General features: G+C 51.5%; 1 protein-coding gene across 1 annotated transcript in view; it reads left to right on the forward strand.

Moving 5' to 3' along the window:
* Positions 1-19,999, forward strand: part of Sntg2 (syntrophin gamma 2) — a 189,229-nt gene that overhangs the window by 55,737 nt on the left and 113,493 nt on the right. Inside the window, exons 4-6 of the mRNA XM_042670490.1 lie at positions 2,169-2,306; positions 5,428-5,484; positions 5,578-5,635. Coding sequence (XP_042526424.1) covers positions 2,169-2,306; positions 5,428-5,484; positions 5,578-5,635 — 253 coding nt within the window. The remainder of the gene's footprint in view (positions 1-2,168; positions 2,307-5,427; positions 5,485-5,577; positions 5,636-19,999) is intronic.

Raw genomic sequence — 19,999 nt, forward strand, 5'->3', positions numbered from 1 at the left:
CAGTGGGATTTACAGTGTCTCCCGTGGGTGTGCTCTGTGTCCTAGCAGCTGTGTGGTGGGACTGTGTGGAGGACAGTGGGATTTACAGTGTCTCCCGTGGGTGTGCTCTGTGTCCTAGCAGCTGTGTGGTGGGACTGTGTGGAGGACAGTAGGATTTACACTGTCTCCCGTGGGTGTGCTCTGTGTCCTAGCAGCTGTGTGTGGTGGGACTGTGTGGAGGACAGTGGGATTTACACTGTCTCCCGTGGGTGTGCTCTGTGTCCTAGCAGCTGTGTGGTGGGACTGTGTGGAGGACAGTGGGATTTACAGTGTCTCCCGTGGGTGTGCTCTGTGTCCTAGCAGCTGTGTGGTGGGACTGTGTGGAGGACAGTGGGATTTACAGTGTCTCCCGTGGGTGTGCTCTGTGTCCTAGCAGCTGTGTGTGTGGGACTGTGTGGAGGACAGTGGGATTTACAGTCTCTCCCGTGGGTGTGCTCTGTGTCCTAGCAGCTGTGTGTGGTGGGACTGTGTGGAGGACAGTGGGATTTACAGTGTCTCCCGTGGGTGTGCGCTGTGTCCTAGCAGCTGTGTGTGTGCTGGGACTGTGTGGAGGACAGTGGGATTTACAGTGTCTCCCGTGGGTGTGCTCTGTGTCCTAGCAGCTGTGTGGTGGGACTGTGTGGAGGACAGTGGGATTTACAGTGTCTCCCGTGGGTGTGCTCTGTGTCCTAGCAGCTGTGTGTGTGGTGGGACTGTGTGGAGGACAGTGGGATTTACAGTGTCTCCCGTGGGTGTGCGCTGTGTCCTAGCAGCTGTGTGCTGGGACTGTGTGGAGGACAGTGGGAGTTACAGTTTCTCCTGTGGGTGTGCTCTGTGTCCTAGCAGCTGTGTGCTGGGACTGTTTGGAGGACAGTGGGATTTACAGTTTCTCCTGTGGGTGTGCTCTGTGTCCTAGCAGCTGTGTGTGGTGGGACTGTGTGGAGGACAGTGGGATTTACAGTGTCTCCCGTGGGTGTGCTCTGTGTCCTAGCAGCTGTGTGTGGTGGGACTGTGTGGAGGACAGTGGGATTTACACTGCCCCCCGTGGGTGTGCTCTGTGTCCTAGCAGCTGTGTGGTGGGACTGTGTGGAGGACAGTGGGATTTACAGTGTCTCCCGTGGGTGTGCTCTGTGTCCTAGCAGCTGTGTGGTGGGACTGTGTGGAGGACAGTGGGATTTACAGTGTCTCCCGTGGGTGTGCTCTGTGTCCTAGCAGCTGTGAGCTGGGACTGTGTGGAGGACAGTGGGATTTACAGTGTCTCCCGTGGGTGTGCTCTGTGTCCTAGCAACTGTGTGGTGGGACTGTGTGGAGGACAGTGGGATTTACAGTGTTTCCCGTGGGTGTGCTCTGTGTCCTAGCAGCTGTGTGTGTGCTGGGACTGTGTGGAGGACAGTGGGATTTACAGTGTCTCCCGTGGGTGTGCTCTGTGTCCTAGCAGCTGTGTGGTGGGACTGTGTGGAGGACAGTGGGATTTACAGTGTCTCCCGTGGGTGTGCTCTGTGTCCTAGCAGCTGTGTGTGTGCTGGGATTGTGTGGAGGACAGTGGGATTTACAGTTTCTCCCGTGGGTGTGCTCTGTGTCCTAGCAGCTGTGTGTGTGGTGGGACTGTGTGGAGGACAGTGGGATTTACACTGTCTCCCGTGGGTGTGCTCTGTGTCCTAGCAGCTGTGTGTGGTGGGACTGTGTGGAGGACAGTGGGATTTACACTGTCTCCCGTGTGTGTGCCCTGTGTCCTAGCAGCTGTGTGGTGGGACTGTGTGGAATACAGTGCGATTTACAGTGTCTCCCGTGGGTGTGCTCTGTGTCCTAGCAGCTGTGTGTGTGCTGGGACTATGTGGAGGACAGTGGGATTTACAGTGTCTCCCGTGGTTGTGCCCTGTGTCCTAGCAGCTGTGTGTGCTGGGACTGTGCGGAGGACAGTGGTGTGTGAAGTGTATCGCAGGGACTTAGCAAGCTTGAATGCCCAGAGTGTGGGGTTCCAGAGTCTTTTTTGGCTATCGGGTTGTGTTTCAACAAGCCGTACAAGCACAGGTTGCAGCCAGTGAGGTGTTGCCCGCGGTCGAGGAGGCTGTCAGCCGGGGCGGGCACTGAGTTCCCCCAGGGTGACTGCACTCCGGCCACTTGTACCAGCTTCTGCCTTTTCTCCACAGAGCAAAACGTCCCTGGCCCTGCTGTATGACGAGGCCTCAGACAACACCTATGATGTCCGCCTAAAGCTCACGCCCGAGGCCCTGACCATTCAGCGGCAAGACATCGTCTGCATAGGGGGCAGCCCTCCCTGTGCCAACGTAAGTGCCTGTGGACGGCTTGGGGCAGCCCTCACAGGACAGTGTACGTGTACACGTCACCTTCTGGGACAGTCCTCCCAGGACAGTGTACATGTTCACATCACCTTCAGGGACAGTCCTACAGGACAGTGTACATGTACACATCACCTTCAGGGACAGTCCTACAGGACAGTGTACATGTACATGTCACCTTCAGGGACAGTCCTACAGGACAGTGTACATGTACACGTCACCCTCCAAACGGTCCTCCTAGGAAAGTGTACATGTACACGTCACCTTCAGGGACAGTCCTACAGGACAGTGTACATGTACACGTCACCTTCAGAAATGGTCCTCCTAGGACAGTGTGCATGTACACGTCACCTTCAGGGACAGTCCTCCCGGGACAGTGTACATGTACATGTCACCTTCAGGGACAGTCCTCCCAGAACATTGTACATGTATACGTCACCTTCAGGGACAGTCCTACAGGACAGTGTACATGTGCACATCATCTTCAGGGACAGCCTTACCAGTTGACCACCATAAATGCCTGAAGTGAAGCTTTGATTGAAGTGATAGATACTAGTCTTGACCCAAAAAAACACAAGAAACATAGGGGACAGTGTCCTGACCTTGATTCAAGCCCTAGGACTAACCGAAAAACAAAAAAAACAAAAAGAATTCATCTTCTGAATTTTAAGGGGATGCACTTCAGTCCACTGAAACTTCCTACACAGTATATACTCTTCAGGAATAGAAACAAGTTTTAGAGATAATTAAATGGATAGTTCATATTTATAGAAAGTAATGTTGTAACTCCCTTTATACAATAAATATTAAAAAATCTCTTTGGCTTACCTGGAAAATAGACAATAGTTTCATCCAGTTTTCTTAAACAAATATTAAAGGTATTTTTCTAACTCATTTTGCTGAACATGATGAATTATTATCATATTTCCTTTGAAATATTAAGAACACTCAAGTTGTCTCAAGATTACTCCTGGAAATTCTAAATGTCAGTAATGTTATGTTAAAATATTATAATTTGATAAGGATTTAAAGGGAGAAATGTATTTTCTCTGATATATATATATATATATATATATATATATACATATACATATATATATATATACCATTGTGCTATCACTGAAGTTCAGGTGATAGTGAGTGACTCTGCTGCGGATGACTGTGAGGTGGTCTGGCTGTCTGGTGGGATGACTGTGAGGTGGTCTGGCTGTCTGGTGGGATGACTGTGAGGTGGTCTGACTGTCTGGTGGGATGACTGTGAGGTGGTCTGGCTGTCTGGTGGGATGACTGTGAGGTGGTCTGGCTGTCTGGTGGGATGACTGTGAGGTGGTCTGACTGTCTGGTGGGGATGACTGTGAGGTGGTCTGGCTGGTGGGATGACTGTGAGGTGGTCTGACTGTCTGGTGGGGATGACTGTGAGGTGGTATGACTGTCTGATGGGGTGACTGTGAGGTGGTCTGGCTGTCTGATGGGGATGACTGTGAGGTAGTCTCACTGTCTGGTGGGGATGACTGTGATGTGGTCTGACTGTCTGGTGGGATGACTGTGAGGTGGTCTGGCTGTCTGTTGGGATGACTGTGAGGTGGTCTCACTGTCTGGTGGGATGACTGTGAGGTGGTCTGACTGTCTGCTGGGGATGACTGTGAGGTGGTCTGGCTGTCTGGTGAGATGACTGTGAGGTAGTCTCACTGTCTGGTGGGGATGACTGTGAGGTGGTCTGGCTGTCTGGTGGGATGACTGTGAGGTGGTCTGGCTGTCTGATGGGATGACTGTGATGTGGTCTGGCTATCTGGTGGGATGACTGTAAGGTGGTCTGTCTGGTGGGATGACTGTGAGGTGGTCTGGCTGTCTGCTGGGGATGACTGTGAGGTGGTCTGGCTGTCTGGTGGGGATGACTGTGAGGTGGTCTGGCTGTCTGGTGGGATGACTGTGAGGTGGTCTGGCTGTCTGATGGGATGGCTGTGAGGTGGTCTGGCTGTCTGGTGGGGATGACTGTGAGGTGGTCTGGCTGTCTGGTGGGATGACTGTGAGGTGGTCTGGCTGTCTATTGGGGATGACTGTGAGGTGGTCTGGCTGTCTGGTGGGATGACTGTGAGGTGGTCTGGCTGTCTGGTGGGATGGCTGTGAGGTGGTCTGGCTGTCTATTGGGGATGACTGTGAGGTGGTCTGGCTGTCTGGTGGGATGACTGTGAGGTGGTCTGGCTGTCTGGTGGGGATGACTATAAGGTGGTCTGTCTGGTGGGATGACTGTGAGGTGGTCTGGCTGTCTATTGGGGATGACTGTGAGGTGGTCTCACTGTCTGGTGGGGATGACCATGAGGTGGTCTGGCTGTCTATTGGGGATGACTGTGAGGTGGTCTGGCTGTCTGGTGGGATGACTGTGAGGTGGTCTGGCTGTCTGGTGGGATGACTGTGAGGTGGTCTCACTGTCTGGTGGGATGACTGTGAGGTGGTCTGGCTGTCTGCTGGGGATGACTGTGAGGTGGTCTGGCTGTCTGGTGGGATGACTGTGAGGTGGTCTGGCTGTCTGGTGAGATGACTGTGAGGTGGTCTGGCTGTCTGTTGTGGATGACTGTGAGGTGGTCTGGCTGTCTGGTGGGGATGATTGTAAGGTGGTCTGGCTGTCTGGTGGGGATGATTGTGAGGTGGTCTGGCTGTCTGGTGGGGATGACTGTGAGGTGGTCTGGCTGTCTGGTGGGATGACTGTGAGGTGGTCTGGCTGTCTGGTGTGGATGACTGTGAGGTGGTCTCACTGTCTGGTGGGGATGACTGTGAGGTGGTCTGACTTTCTGGTGGGGATGGCTGTTGGAGTGTGGGTTGACTCTGGTGAGTCTGTGGTGTATGCTGACTGGGTCTCCCATGCTCTCTTGTCTGGAAGCTTTTCTTATAAGCCTTGTAGGTTGGTCCCTGCCGTTTCTTCCCTTCTGGACCCCTGAAAATGCTAAAAGTGGTGACATTGATTAAAATATATGGTATTCTAAACTTTTGTTATATTCTGGTTTTGCAATTACTTTCAGAAATTAAAATAGCTACGTGTGTATTGTGCATTTTCCTTTTTTCAGATTATATATTTGAGCTTAAACTTCCTTTTTCTTAACGTTTTCTAAAGCACAGAACCGTGACTCTTCGGCGACAGCCCGTGGGCGGCCTGGGCCTGAGTATCAAGGTAGGGCAGAGCTTTGTTTCCTTCTTCCCTTGCTTCCCGGGAGGTGCCACCCGCCAGCCCTTTGACTGGCTGCTTCAACGATCTCTCCTTCAGGGTGGGGCTGAGCATAGAGTTCCTGTCGTCATATCCAAGATATTCAAAGGCCAGGCAGGTAAGGGTCACAGCTGGTGGTCAGGTAATGAAGTATTTTAAGTGATAAAAAATGCAAGATGTTGACTAGACCGTGTCTTTTTTTTTTTTTATTGTGAAAATACTGTACAGAGGGGTTACAATTACCTGGGCAAGATAATGAGTACATTTCTTATCAAGCATTGTAGCCTCCTCCTTTGTTTCCCCTCTTCCCATCCCTTCCCATCCTACCCTGCCCCCCCAGCCCTCCTCCCCCCGCAATAAAGTTGTAAAGTTTGTTTTTCCATATAATAACTTGTATATCTCATTGTTGCAATGGATCCAACTGTATCCCTATTTAAACGATTTGTTTTTTCCCTTCTCCTCCACAAATTATACCAACCTGAAATACAGTGAAAGCAGGGATTATACCATGGGAGAGAGACATACAAAGCAACAAAGAAATAATCTTGTAAATGTGTTAGAAACAATCACCTGCAGCATTATTTACCATAGCTAAGATATGGAACCAATCCAGATGCCCCTCAGTAGATGAATGGATCAAGAAAATATGGTATATATACACAATGGAATTCTATGCCTCTATCAGAAAGAATGACATTGCTCCATCTGTTAGGTAATGGAAAGACTTGGAAAAAATTATAATAAGTGAAGTAAGCCAGGCCCAGAGAAACATAGGTCCCATGGTTTCCCTTATTTACAATATCTAGTATATGTCTGAGTCAAGCAGAAAAGGTCAGATAAGTTGATGTTAGGGAAGTGAACCCTAGGCTGTGTCTTTAAATTGCCATCTTTTGTAGCTTCTGAGGATGTTTGTTTTCCTGAGAGGTGCTGCCCTTTTTGGTCCTGCTGGTCCTTCCAGCCTTAAGGGACGTATCAATTCCCTCTTTGATGCATCCACTCATTCTCCTGGGTACTGGTGACCTTCGTGGTTTGAGGGTGTAAGGCATGTTTAAAAATTGAGGGGGTTAGCTATTGACAGAGGGCTCAGTGGAGCACTACAGTCTGTGAGTATCAGAGGGTAACAAACCTACAGCAGACTGCAGACCCAGGGAAGGGCTGAGCGTGCCACCGCCAGTGTCCTAGCTGTCTGATCCCGTAACTGCCGCTCTGTCCCTCAAAGAAGCACTGCAGGGCGGTAGACACGGAGACTAGGGACAGGAGACGCAGGGCCTCAGGTCTCCAGTGGGTTCGGGGCAGAGGCAGAAGTTGGCGGTGTCCCCAACTAAGCAGTGAGTTCTGCACACGAGTGGAGCGTGCGCTTTCTCCTGCGTGTTTCGTTAGCATCAGTTAGTTGTGTGAGGGGTTCATTGTGATTTGTCTACATGGACAGTGTTACACTCAGTCACTCCTCACCACCTTCCCCCACGAACCCCGGAAAACCCCGTTTTCACAGGCGCGTACGCAGTACCTTGACCTTGCTCTCCCTGTCGGTCCCCTCGCACCAGCCGCGGCCCACAGGACCTGACTTGCATGCTTTGATGGAGGTTTGATGGAGATTTTGCTGTATTCCGATCAATTTCACCTCCTCTCTCACACTCCCGCCCCGTCAGCTTTACTAGTTGCAGATAACTTATTTCAGCAGTCTTCCACACTCTTCTGCCTCCCCTAGCCCAGGGCCCCTCACCAGACCCTGCCCGGCCGGGTCTGATTCCTGCCCTTCCCTCCATCCGCCATCACTTTCGATGTCCTTGTATGTACTTGAGATGTGTTACACAGTTTGGCAGACTCTTCCTCTTTCCATTCTCTGCTCTCCAACTCCTGAGTACTCGCAGCTTCATTCGAGGACTGTGTTTTATCATCTAAGTAATTATGCATGTGGATAGATTTAGACTTACATGCCTGTCCAGGAATATAAATACCTCGCTTATATATATATATATATATATATATATATATATATATATATATATATATATATATGTGGTATTTTGGTTTTTGAGCTTGGCTTGTCTCAGTATGATGCTGTCTAGTTGTGTCCATTTTCCTGCAAAGGATAACATTTTATTTTTCCTTATGGCTATGTAGAATTCTAGTGTGTGTGTATGTGTGTGTGTGTGTGTGTGTGAGAGAGAGAGAGAGAGAGAGAAGGGAGGGTGGGGGGCAGAGACAGACAGACAGACAGACAGACAGAGATCTTCTTTATCCATTCCTTTGTTGCTGGGAACCCTGGCTGATTGCATTATTTGTCTCTTTTTGTCCATTGTGACATTGTTATGATAAATGTGGCTATGCAAGAGTCTTTCTGGTGCATGGATTCACTCTCCTCCAGGTACAAACCAGTAGTGGAGTGGGAGGGTTATGAAGAAGATCTACTTCTTTGAGGAACCACCATACAAATCCCACCAGTCTACACCAGCTAACACTCCCACAGTGCGCGGAATCCTCGTTCCCAGCATCCTCTCCATGACGCACCATTTTGTGTTCTTCATGGTGGCCATTCTGACCGGATGAGATGGGTCTCAGTGTGGCTTCGATTTGCATTTCCTTTATGGCCAGGGATAGCAAACACTTTTTTCCCATGTATTTCTTATGAGAACTGTCTGCTCCGTTCTCTTGCATTTTTTGGTAGGATAGCTGTTTTCTTGTTATCTAATTGTTTTTTGAGTTCTCGTGTATTCTGTTGACTGGCTGGAGATTTTCTCTCATTCTGTGGGCAGTTACTTTGTTCTGATTTTGCTTATTTTGTGGTATAGAAACTCTTTAATTTGATATTGCCTCCTTTGTCAATGTTAGATGCCATGCTCCGGGTGTCTAGAATATTATTCAGCAGACATTGACGTGCACCTACATATTCTGGTGGTTTTGCACACACTCTTGTAGTAGATTAAAGTTGCAGGACTTAGTTTGGTGCCGGTGGTTGGTCCAAGTGGTATTGATTTTTGAACAGGTTATAGATAAAGGTTCAGCTTCCAGCTCCTGAGGGCAGCTACCTAGTTTTCCCAGCAGTATTGGTTGAAAAAAACTGTTTTCTCCGCTGTATGTTTTGGGCTCCTTTGTTGGCTGTAAGTGCCTGGTTTAACCTCTGGAGCTTCTACATTGTTCTGTTGATCTTCATGCCTGTTTTTATGCTACCACCATGCTGTTTTGTTTCTGTGGCTCTCTAGTATAATCTGAAGTTTGGTATTGTGATATGTCTAGCAATACTCATTACTTAGTTATTGCTTTTGTAATTCAAGGTCCTTTTGCCTTCATATGAACTTTTGAGGTAATGAATGTAATTCTATGAGGAATGATATTGGAGTTTTATAGGTATTCCACTGCATTTACGATCTGCTTTTGATGAGACAGCCAAGTCAGTGTGTGAGGCCCTGGGCTCGAGTCTGCTACTGTCACACATATATGAAAAAGGAAAAGGAAATAGAGGCATGGTTATAACTGTGCATGGGAGGCTAGGCTAACAATTAATTGCACGGTCATTCTTTCTGAAGTCTTTAAAGCATTGCAAAACCACATGTTGACCACATTGTTGTTACCTTGAAATGAAATAGTCCGATTGTGTGACACTCTGCGGGAGCTACGGCTTCAGTGCACTTGAACAGAAATCCTGCATACAGGAAATAAATCAATTTGTTCTTGCAATAGCACTGTGTAATTCCTGCAAGCCATCTGGTTGACTGATTCATAATGGAAAGGAAGATCGCCCAAGTGCATTGTTGGCTCCATCAGTGATCTCTGAGAACATGTTAAGTTCTTTTTCATTAGTATGTTTTTACTATTCGTGGATGTGATCCTGTCTCAGAAAAGAAGGAGAACAGGGAATCAAATTAAGAGAGTCGGTGAAAGATTGTGTGCCAAATTCAGAAAGAAAACTTTTATCTGTCCAGGGATGCATGTGTTCAAGGGCCACACATGGGTCATGAATAGGAATGTGCAGCTGAAGTTTTCAGGCAGGCGTGTGGAGAGAGAGGTCTGATCCCTGTACCCAGAGAGCCATGGTGTGCAGAGGGAGAGAGGGGGGGGAGAGAGGGGGGGGGGGATGGAGGGAGAGAGAGAGAGAGAAAGAGGCCTCACTCTGTTCCTAGAGAGCCCTGGTGGGTGAGGGTGACCAGAGGGCCTGGAGCCGTGACTTCCAAACTGAGCTCTCAAGGAGGGGCGCCATGTCGTAAAAACCCACTGAGAAGGAAGTCCTTCGTCCAGCTGCCAGGGAACCTCCAGCAAACCCGGCGCAGCACGGCCAGCACGGCCAAGCCCCTGGCGGGAGGGACTTCATTGCTCTGTAAACACTTGCCTCTCAGGCCGAATTTGCTCACCCCCAAAAAACGTACCACTCCTCAGAGTGAAAATGCCAAGCAAATACTCATGGCAAGAAGGGAATGCATCGAGCACAGCCTGCGGCCGGAAGCACCCTCAGTCCCCTGACAGAGCACGCACAGCACTGTACGCACTGTCCTGCGTGACAGCAGTTTGCACACTGTGCTACCCGGTGCACTGCACTGATCTACGTGATTCTGAGACACAGTCATTACCCACAGTGCTAGCTTAAAACACAGTCAAACGTGGGGCTCTGCAGAGTGAATACATTAATTATGAAATGCATAGTCATTCCACACAGAGCATGGATCAATCACAGAGTCAAGACCATCAATGCCACAGTAAAATTTAAAGCAGTAGATACGCATAGTGAAACATCAAGCACAGAGTGGCTCCAAGATGTCAGTATTGATGCACAGCAGCCCCTGGGGCGAGGGCGTCAAGCACGTGGAAGAGTGAAACTGTGACGTGTGACGCCGATGGCCAGATGAGCGCACCCAGAATGAACGCTGCAGCACATGACCACCACCAAGCTTAGCAAGTGGGGATAATGCCGGCGAGAATCCAGTACGAATCCTACAAAACGCAGGGGTGAGGGGAGAGGGCTGTGGGGGGGAGGGGTGATGCAGCGTGCTCATACACTGCCGTGTTGAATAGCAACTCCTCTGTACAGCTACTGAAATTTAAAAGTGATCGCGTGCCTCAGGCAGAGCACTGAGCAGAGTGAAATCATAAACAGTCACTACAGATACAGAGTATATGAATCATATTCAAGTGAAAACTTCAAGCACACTGCCGCTCCCGCATGAAGACCCCAAACGTACCACGGCTCAAAGTGAAACTGTTGCGCACACATCACTACCAGAGTGAAACCTCAAGCACATAAGTGCTACCAAGGTCCACCGTCCAGAGGATAACTTTGTGCAGAATCCACTACCTAGAGTGCAAGTGTCAAGAATGGACCACTCAGATCAAAGCCTCAGTCCCCACCACTCCCTGCAGGGAACGCACCAAGCACACCACCAGTTCCTGCTCACTCACCCAGCACAGAATCCACCCACAGGGGAAGCATTATGTACAACCACCATCTGGCATGGACGCAGTCAACAGGTTGTGACCTCTTAGAATGGAACTATCACAAATGGTCATCATCTAGACTGAGCACCAGGCACATAGCATTACCCAGAATGAATAAGCTGCCGCGACCCATGGTGAATATACCAAGAACAGTGTCCCAACACAGAACGACAACTCAGCTGCACAGTGTCTTCATGGAGAAGACAGCTCTGTGCAGAGTGAAAGCGCAGTTACAACTCACTGGGAAGCACAGAGATGATTAATGCTGAATAACATGAGCAAGTGCATTTAGCACAGCTGCCACTTGGTATGAAAGCATCCAGAAACAAATCAGAACGGAGTGGCGCGTCAGACATCTGAACACTACAGAGACGCTGAAAACATCAAGCACGTAGTCACTGCCCAGCACAAAAGCATCCATCACAAAGTCAGCACCCAGAGAGAAGACCTCGGCAAAACCCCCCGCAGTAAGAAGGCAAGCGTGCAGCCAGTGCTGGAGTGAGAGCGTCATGCGCAGTCATGGCCCTCAGCGAAAGGGCAGCACCTCGTGGCTGCCCAGAAGGGAAGCCTAAGTACAGCCTCCAGCTGGAGTAGAAGCACCAAGCCCGTGCTGTCACCTGAGGGCACCCAGAGTAAAGCAGGAAGCAGACCTCCCCTGGAAGGAAGAAGGAAGCCATGGCCACCGACACCATGCACACGGTGACTGTTCACAGTGAAAACGTTGGCTACCCAGAGGGGAATTGTTGCTCATCGTGTGAGCGCACCAATGGCACATGCTGTGCTCAGAATGAAGTCCTCACCTACACTCCGGCTACTGAAGCGGGAAACATCGAGCACTGCACAGAGAGCAGCTCTCCAGCACACGGCACCAACTGCAAACCGCTACCACTGAGTGTGGTCAGCACGTGTGGTCAGTATGTGGTCAGCATGTGGTCAGTGTGTGGTCAGCACGTGTGGTCAGTATGTGGTCAGCGTGTGGTCAGTGTGTGATCAGCACGTGTGGTCAGTATGTGGTCAGCGTGTGGTCAGCACGTGTGGTCAGTATGTGGTCAGCGTGTGGTCAGTGTGTGGTCAGCACGTGTGGTCAGCACGTGTGGTCAGTATGTGGTCAGCGTGTGGTCAGTGTGTGGTCAGCACGTGTGGTCAGCGTGTAGTCAATGTATAGTCAGTGTGTGGTCAGCATGTGGTCAGCGTGTGGTCAGCACGTGTGGTCAGCACGTGTGGTCAGTGTGTGGTCAGCGTGTAGTCAGTGTATAGTCAGTGTGTGGTCAGCATGCGGTCAGCGTGTGTGGCCAGCGTGGTCAATGTGGTCAGTGTGTGGTCAGCGTGTGTGGTCAGCATGTGGTCAGTGTGGTCAGCATGTGGTCAGTGTGTGGTCAGCATGTGGTCAGCATGTGGTCAGTGTGTGGTCAGCACATGTGGTCAGTGTGTGGTCAGCGTGTGGTCAGTGTGTGGTCAGCGTGTGGTCAGTGTGTGGTCAGCGTGTAGTCAGTGTATAGTCTGTGTGGTCAGCATGTGGTCAGTGTGTGGTCAGCACGTGTGGTCAGCACGTGTGGTCAGTATGTGGTCAGCGTGTGGTCAGTGTGTGGTCAGCGTGTAGTCAGTGTATAGTCTGTGGTCAACATGTGGTCAGTGTGTGGTCAGTGTGTAGTCAGTGTATAGTCAGTGTGTGGTCAGCATGTGGTCAGTGTGTGGTCAGTATGTGGTCAGCGTGTGGTCAGTGTGTGGTCAGCGTGTGGTCAGCGTGTAGTCAGTGTATAGTCTGTGTGGTCAACATGTGGTCAGCACGTGTGGCCAGCGTGGTCAATGTGGTCAGTGTGTGGTCAGCGTGTGTGGTCAGCATGTGGTCAGTGTGGTCAGCATGTGTTGTCAGTGTGGACAGCTGTGTGATCAGTGTGTGGGGTCAGTGTGGTCAACGTGTGTGGTCAGCATGTGGTCAGTGTGGTCAGCATGTGTGGTCAGCATGGGCTCAGCGTGTTGGTCAGTGTGGTCAGCATGTGTGGTCCGTGTGGTCACCTGTGTGGTCAGCGTGTGGTCAGTGTGTGGTCAGTGTGGTCAGCATGTGGTCAGCATGGTCAGCATGTATGGTCAGCGTGTGGTCAGCATTTGTGGTCACCTGTGTGATCAGCGTGTGTGGTCAGCATGTGTGGTCACCTGTGTGGTCAGCGTGTATGGTCAGCGTGTGTGGTCAGCGTGTGGCATTTGGTGTTGGAGGTTAGGCTGTGTGTCACGGAGGGTCTTGTGTCTGTCTACCCGTTGGTCTTCTCTGCAGTCTGTGAGGTATCCAGCCGCCCGTTAGAAGCTCAGAGTCCACACAGGGAGTTAAACAGATGTGTAAATATGGCAGCCTACCATCAATACTACAGTTCTTTCCAACATGTTGGCTGGTGCTAGTTAGAATGTGCTGACTACTTGCTTTCTTTGTTTTTATCAAGCAGCATGCAGTAAGTAGTAACACACAGGCGTGTACCTTGAGCCCCAGCCTTGTGTCAGTTCTCACGTGGAACCTCTCCCTCACGGGCAGTGCTGCCGGCGCATTGAGGCCTGTGCTCCTTTTGGTATTGAGATGGAATAACGGAGATGCTCCGCTCTGCACTGCTCTGCCCTTGGACGGATTTGCTCAGTAATTCCCAGCAGAAGTGGGCACGTTGAGGGCTCTGCCGGGTAACTTGGCAGCTGTGTTTGTTCTTGTGTTGCTGGGTTTGGGTTCTGTTCCTTGGCGGTGGGAGGAGGCGTGGAGACAGAGCAGGGGTGGCCCAGCCCTGCTGTGGGGCTGCGTGACCATATGGGCCAGATCTGTGGACTGCAGGGGGCATTGCCTAACAATGCTTTGCTCTGAGATTCTAATGTGTCCAAGGACATGGAGGAAGGACTCTGAGGGAGGCCCCCAGTGGTGGGCACTCACTGTCCACCCGAATGCTGATACAACAGGACTCAGTCAAGACTTGGTGTGAGGCATGGCATTGATCAGGACCCATTGTACTTACATGTACTTGACATGTTGGATCAGGATGCATTGTACTAATATGTACTTGACATGTTGAATTCAGGGTGTATTGCACTTGTATGCACTTGGCATGTTGGATTCAGGATGCACTGTACTTACATGTACTTGACATGTTGAATTCAGGGTGCATTGTACTAACATGTACTTGACATGTTGAATTCAGGGTGTATTGTACTAACATGTACTTGATATGTTGGATTCAGGATGCATTGTACTAACATGTACTTGACATGTTGGATTCAGGATGCATTGTACTAACATGTACTTGACATGTTGAATTCAGGGTGCATTGTACTAACATGTACTTGGTGTGTTGGATTCAGGATGCATTGTACTAACATGTAGTTGACATGTTGGATTCAGGATGCATTGTACTAACATGTACTTGACAGGTTGGATTCAGGATACATTGTACTAATATGTACTTGACATGTTGAATTCAGGGTGTATTGCACTTGTATGCACTTGGCATGTTGGATTCAGGATGCACTGTACTTATATGTACTTGGCATGTTGAATTCAGGATGCATTGTACTAACATGTACTTGGTGTGTTGAATTCAGGATGCATTGGACTTGTATGTACTTGGTGTGTTTTATTCAGGGTACACTGTACTTACATGTACTTAGCATGTTGGATTCAGGATGCATTGTACTGACATGTACTTGACATGTTGAATTCAGGATGCATTGTACTAACATGTACTTGGTGTGTTGGATTCGGGATGCACTGTACTTACATGTAGTTGTCATGTGTTATTCAGGGTACACTGTACTTACATGTATTTGGCATGTTGGGTTCAGGGTTCACTGTACTTACATATACTTGACATGTTGAATTCAGGGTGTTTTGTACTTGTATGCACTTGGCATGTTGGGTTCAGGATGCACTGTACTTACATGTACTTGGCATGTTGAATTTAGGGTGTATTGTGTATTTGGCATTTGGATTCAGGATGCACTGTACTTACATGTACTTGCCATGTTGAATTCAGGGTGTATTGCACTTGCATGTATTTGGCATGTTGAATTGAAGGTCTTTTGTAATACTTAAGGTACATAAATGGAAAAAAGAAGACTTGGTATGAAGCATTAACATTTTAAGTGGGCTGATATGTGTATTTAGCAAAGTATGAATTTTACAAAACGTTTACAGGGATCAGGTTATATCTTATAACACAATTGTGCTGCTGCAAGCAATGCTTGTGTTGTTTTTTAATGCCTCAGATAACACTTAAAGCAATAGCATTTTTGTGCAAGGGCAAGTATTAGAATAAAAATGCTATCTCATTATGACATTTGTACAGAAAGTAGAGTGTGCATGTGGATTACAGTACCACAGGCTTTGCTTCAGTTTTATGTTAGGGCACAAGGGCACTATTACCCCAGATAAAAACTGACATCACTGTTCAATTAAAATCCATAACCCTCAGCTAACAAAGTGAATGTTTTATTTAGGAACGTTAATTAAAGTTATAAAACATTTGTGATTTTATGTTATCATACATCTTACCATCTTTAATTTGCTCTATTAAAACAAAAGGAGTCCGTTGAGTAGGTAACATTTCCTAGCTTTAATTGGAAAGGTATTTGAAATTAATTTCACTCAGCCACCAATAGTGGTTCTCGTTCCTGTTCCCTCCGCTGAGATTAATCAGCACCTAGCCAAGACTGCGCAAGAGACCACACATTTTTATGGTACTTTTCAACTTAGTCATTAATAACATTATCAGCAAGTATGCAGCTGCATAATTTGCAGCTATTTCTCTGGTATCTATTCCCTATTTTCCTATTTACTTCCAATAAATCTACAGCAAAAACATAAAGTTCAGTGGAATTGTTGGTAACAGCTGGATGATTCCACCTCAGTATTGCCAGTCACCCTGAAGCCACAAACTTAGGGCTTCCTTGGAGCCTAGTGACCCAGCTTCTGCCACAGAGAAAGGAGATGGCACAGGAGAGGTGTGTGCAATCTGTGTCCACCTGGAAGATGAGGTAGGAGGTTGACCACCCTTTGTCTGGCCTTGAAAAGTTGGCATGGACTGAATGGTCAGCTCCTGACAGGGAGGTGTGGCCTTTACCCCAAGAGAGGAGGGCGTGGGGGGGGCGTCCAGAGACGAGGGCGTGGGGGGGGCGTCCAGAGACGAGGGCGTGGGGGGGGATGTCTAGAGATGAGGGCGTGGGGGGCGTCCAGAGACGAGGGCGTGGGGGGGGCGTCCAGAGACGAGGGCGTGGGGGGGGATGTCTAGAGATGAGGGCGTGGGGGGCGTCCAGAGACGAGGGCGTGGGGGGGGAACGTCTAGAGACGAGGGCGTGGGGGGGGATGTCTAGAGACGAGGGCGTGGGGGGGGGCGTCCAGAGACGAGGGCGTGGGGGGGGGGATGTCCAGAGACGAGGGCGTGGGGGGGCGTCCAGAGACGAGGGCGTGGGGGGGGCGTCCAGAGACGAGGGTGTGGGGGGGGACGTCCAGAGACGAGGGCGTGGGGGGGGGATGTCCAGAGACGAGGGCGTGGGGGGGGGAATGTCCAGAGACGAGGGCGTGGGGGGGCGTCCAGAGACGAGGGCGTGGGGGGGGCGTCCAGAGACGAGGGCGTGGGGGGGATGTCCAGAGACGAGGGCGTGGGGGGACGTCTAGAGACGAGGGCGTGGGGGGGGCGTCTAGAGACGAGGGCGTGGGGGGGGCGTCCAGAGACGAGGGCGTGGGGGGGGCGTCCAGAGACGAGGGCATGGGGGGGGGATGTCTAGAGATGAGGGCGTGGGGGGCGTCCAGAGATGAGGGCGTGGGGGGACGTCTAGAGACGAGGGCGTGGGGGGGGATGTCCAGAGACGAGGGCATGGGGGGACGTCTAGAGACGAGGGCGTGGGGGGGGGCGTCCAGAGACGAGGGCGTGGGGGGGACGTCTAGAGACGAGGGCGTGGGGGGGGGCGTCCAGAGACGAGGGCGTGGGGGGGGCGTCCAGAGACGAGGGCGTGGGGGGGGATGTCCAGAGACGAGGGCGTGGGGGGGGATGTCATAGACTAGGGCGTGGGGGGGGGACGTCTAGAGACGAGGGCGTGGGGGGATGTCTAGAGACTAGGGCGTGGGGGGCAGTCGTCCAGAGACGAGGGCGTGGGGGGACGTCTAGAGACGAGGGCGTGGGGGGGGATGTCCAGAGACGAGGGCGTGGGGGGATGTCTAGAGACGAGGGCGTGGGGGGGCAGTCGTCCAGAGACGAGGGCGTGGGGGGACGTCTAGAGACGAGGGCGTGGGGGGGGGACGTCTAGAGACGAGGGCGTGGGGGGGGATGTCCAGAGACGAGGGCATGGGGGGGGGATGTCTAGAGACGAGGGTGTGGGGGGGATGTCCAGAGACGAGGGCGTGGGGGGGGGCGTCCAGAGACGAGGGCGTGGGGGGGGGGGCGTCCAGAGACGAGGGCGTGGGGGGGGATGTCTAGAGACGAGGGCGTGGGGGGATGTCTATAGACGAGGGCGTGGGGGGACGTCCAGAGACAAGGGCGTGGGGGGGGGATGTCTAGAGACGAGGGCGTGGGGGGGATGTCTAGAGACGAGGGCGTGGGGGGGGGATGTCTATAGACGAGGGCGTGGGGGGGGATGTCCAGAGATGAGGGTGTGGGGGGGGGATGTCTAGAGACGAGGGCGTGGGGGGGGATGTCTATAGACTAGGGCGTGGGGGGGGCGTCCAGAGACGAGGGCGTGGGGGGGGGACGTCCAGAGACGAGGGCGTGGGGGAGGGACGTCCAGAGACGAGGGCGTGGGGGGGGCGTCCAGAGACGAGGGCGTGGGGGGGACGTCCAGGTAAGTCAGTAGGCCCCTTTCCATACTCAAAAATTAAAAAATACCTTTTGCTGTTCAAACTCATGGATTCCACTTAAAAAAGAGTTTGCCAATGTTTCTTAAGGACTTTAACATTTGTTTTAATTTTACTCAAAGCCGTTAGAAGTCTCATACAAGTGCTGTGCCATTTACCTGTCTCACTGCTGACATTTTAATTTCGTCTCTTCGGAGTATAACATGATATTTGTGGGCGCCCAGTGTCTCCCACCGCTCAGTCCCAGGAGGTTCCCACCATGGCATGGCTGAGAATATAGCGCTGTCTGTACTGCGGCCGAGGGCTGGGTGACTGCTGAGCTCAGAGCATGCAAGTCTGGGCAGACCAGCCCCCAGTCAGGACGCACTCCCTGGGGCTGCGCTGGCTCAGCTGCCGGGGGGACATCTGCTGTGGGCGGCGGCTCATCGGGGACCAGGGCATGGCATGACCAGCACAGGCCCTGAGGGACACAGCGGCAGCAGGGCACAGAGCGTGGTCGTGCATCAACTCTGCTTCTCACTCTCCTGAGCATTCTCCAAACATCAATGGTAGTCTCTGGCCATCTTGGGAGCAAAACAAACCTTTTCACTGTGTTCCACGTGGAGGACGTAGCCATGAACCTATAGCTTCTTACAGCTTTGAATTCTTCTGCTTTGTGTGTGATTTATACTGTTGAACACTGAAAAGTCAGGTGTGGGGTTCTATTGGATTTGACTTAAAGTACGGTGTTCCAGATGTGAGGTCTTCCTTCAACCTGGCCCTCCCTGGTGCACCTGTGATCAGTACCGCATAGCGCAGCACAGTGCAAAGAAGAGAGCAGGAGACAGATCAGAGAGACAGGGACAGGGAGGGGCAATGGCCAGAGACACACAGAGAGGTAGAGAGACAGGGACATGGCCAGAGAGTACAGGGAGAGACCCACGGACAGAGACAAATAGAGACCAAACAACAGAAACAGAGACAGTGAGAGGAATGGAGACAGATAGAAATAGAGATCACTAGAGACGGAGGTAGACAGAGGGACACAGAATGTTAACATCGGTAGGAGCCACAGGGAGTCACTCATATCACTAAGTGGGTTGTGGCCTGCAAGATCACACCACTGCATGCGCTGGCCTGCAAGATCACACCACTGCATGGGGCCTGCTTGCAAGATCACACCACTGCATGGAGCTGGCCTGCAAGATCACACCACTGCATGGAGGTGGCCTGTGGAATCACACCACTGCATGGAGGTGGCCTGTGGAATCACACCACTGCATGGAGGTGGCCTGTGGAATCACACCAGTGCATGCGCTGGCCTGCAAGGTCACACCACTGCATGCGCTGGCCTGCAAGATCACACCACTGCAAGTGGCCAGCCTGCAAGATCACACCACTGCATCGGGCTGGCCTGCAAGATCACACCACTGCATGGGGCCTGCCTGCAAGATCACACCACTGCATGGGGCTGGCCTGCAAGATCACACCACTGCATGGAGGTGGCCTGTGGAATCACACCACTGCATGGAGGTGGCCTGTGGAATCACACCACTGCATGCGCTGGCCTGCAAGGTCACACCACTGCATGCGCTGGCCTGCAAGATCACACCACTGCAAGTGGCCAGCCTGCAAGATCACACCACTGCATGGGGCCAGCCTGCAAGATCACACCACTGCATGGGGCTGGCCTATAAGATCACACCACTGCATGGGGCCAGCCTGCAAGATCACACCACTGCATGCGCTGGCCTGCAAGATCACACCACTGCATGGGGGCTGGCCTGTGAAATCACACCTCTACGTGGGGGTGGTCTGAGGAATCACACCTCTACGTGGGGCTGGCCTGAGGAATCACACCTCTAGGTGGGGGTGGCCTGAGGAATCACACCTCTACGTGGGGGTGGCCTGAGGAATCACACCTCTACGTGGGGGTGGTCTGAGGAATCACACCTCTAGGTGGGGGTGGCCTGAGGAATCACACCTCTACGTGGGGGTGGCCTGAGGAATCACACCTCTACGTGGGGGTGGCCTGAGGAATCACACCTCTACGTGGGGGTGGCCTGAGGAATCACACCTCTACGTGGGAGTGGGGGGTGGCCTGAGGAATCACACCTCTACGTGGGGGGTCTGAGGAATCACACCTCTACGTGGGGGGTCTGAGGAATCACACCTCTACGTGGGGGGTCTGAGGAATCACACCTCTACGTGGGGGGTCTGAGGAATCACACCTCTACGTGGGGGTGGTCTGAGGAATCACAC

The sequence above is a fragment of the Dipodomys spectabilis genome, unplaced genomic scaffold (genome assembly GCF_019054845.1).
Source record: "Dipodomys spectabilis isolate Male_0828 unplaced genomic scaffold, ASM1905484v1 ptg000561l, whole genome shotgun sequence".
NCBI classification, from domain to species: domain Eukaryota; kingdom Metazoa; phylum Chordata; class Mammalia; order Rodentia; family Heteromyidae; genus Dipodomys; species Dipodomys spectabilis.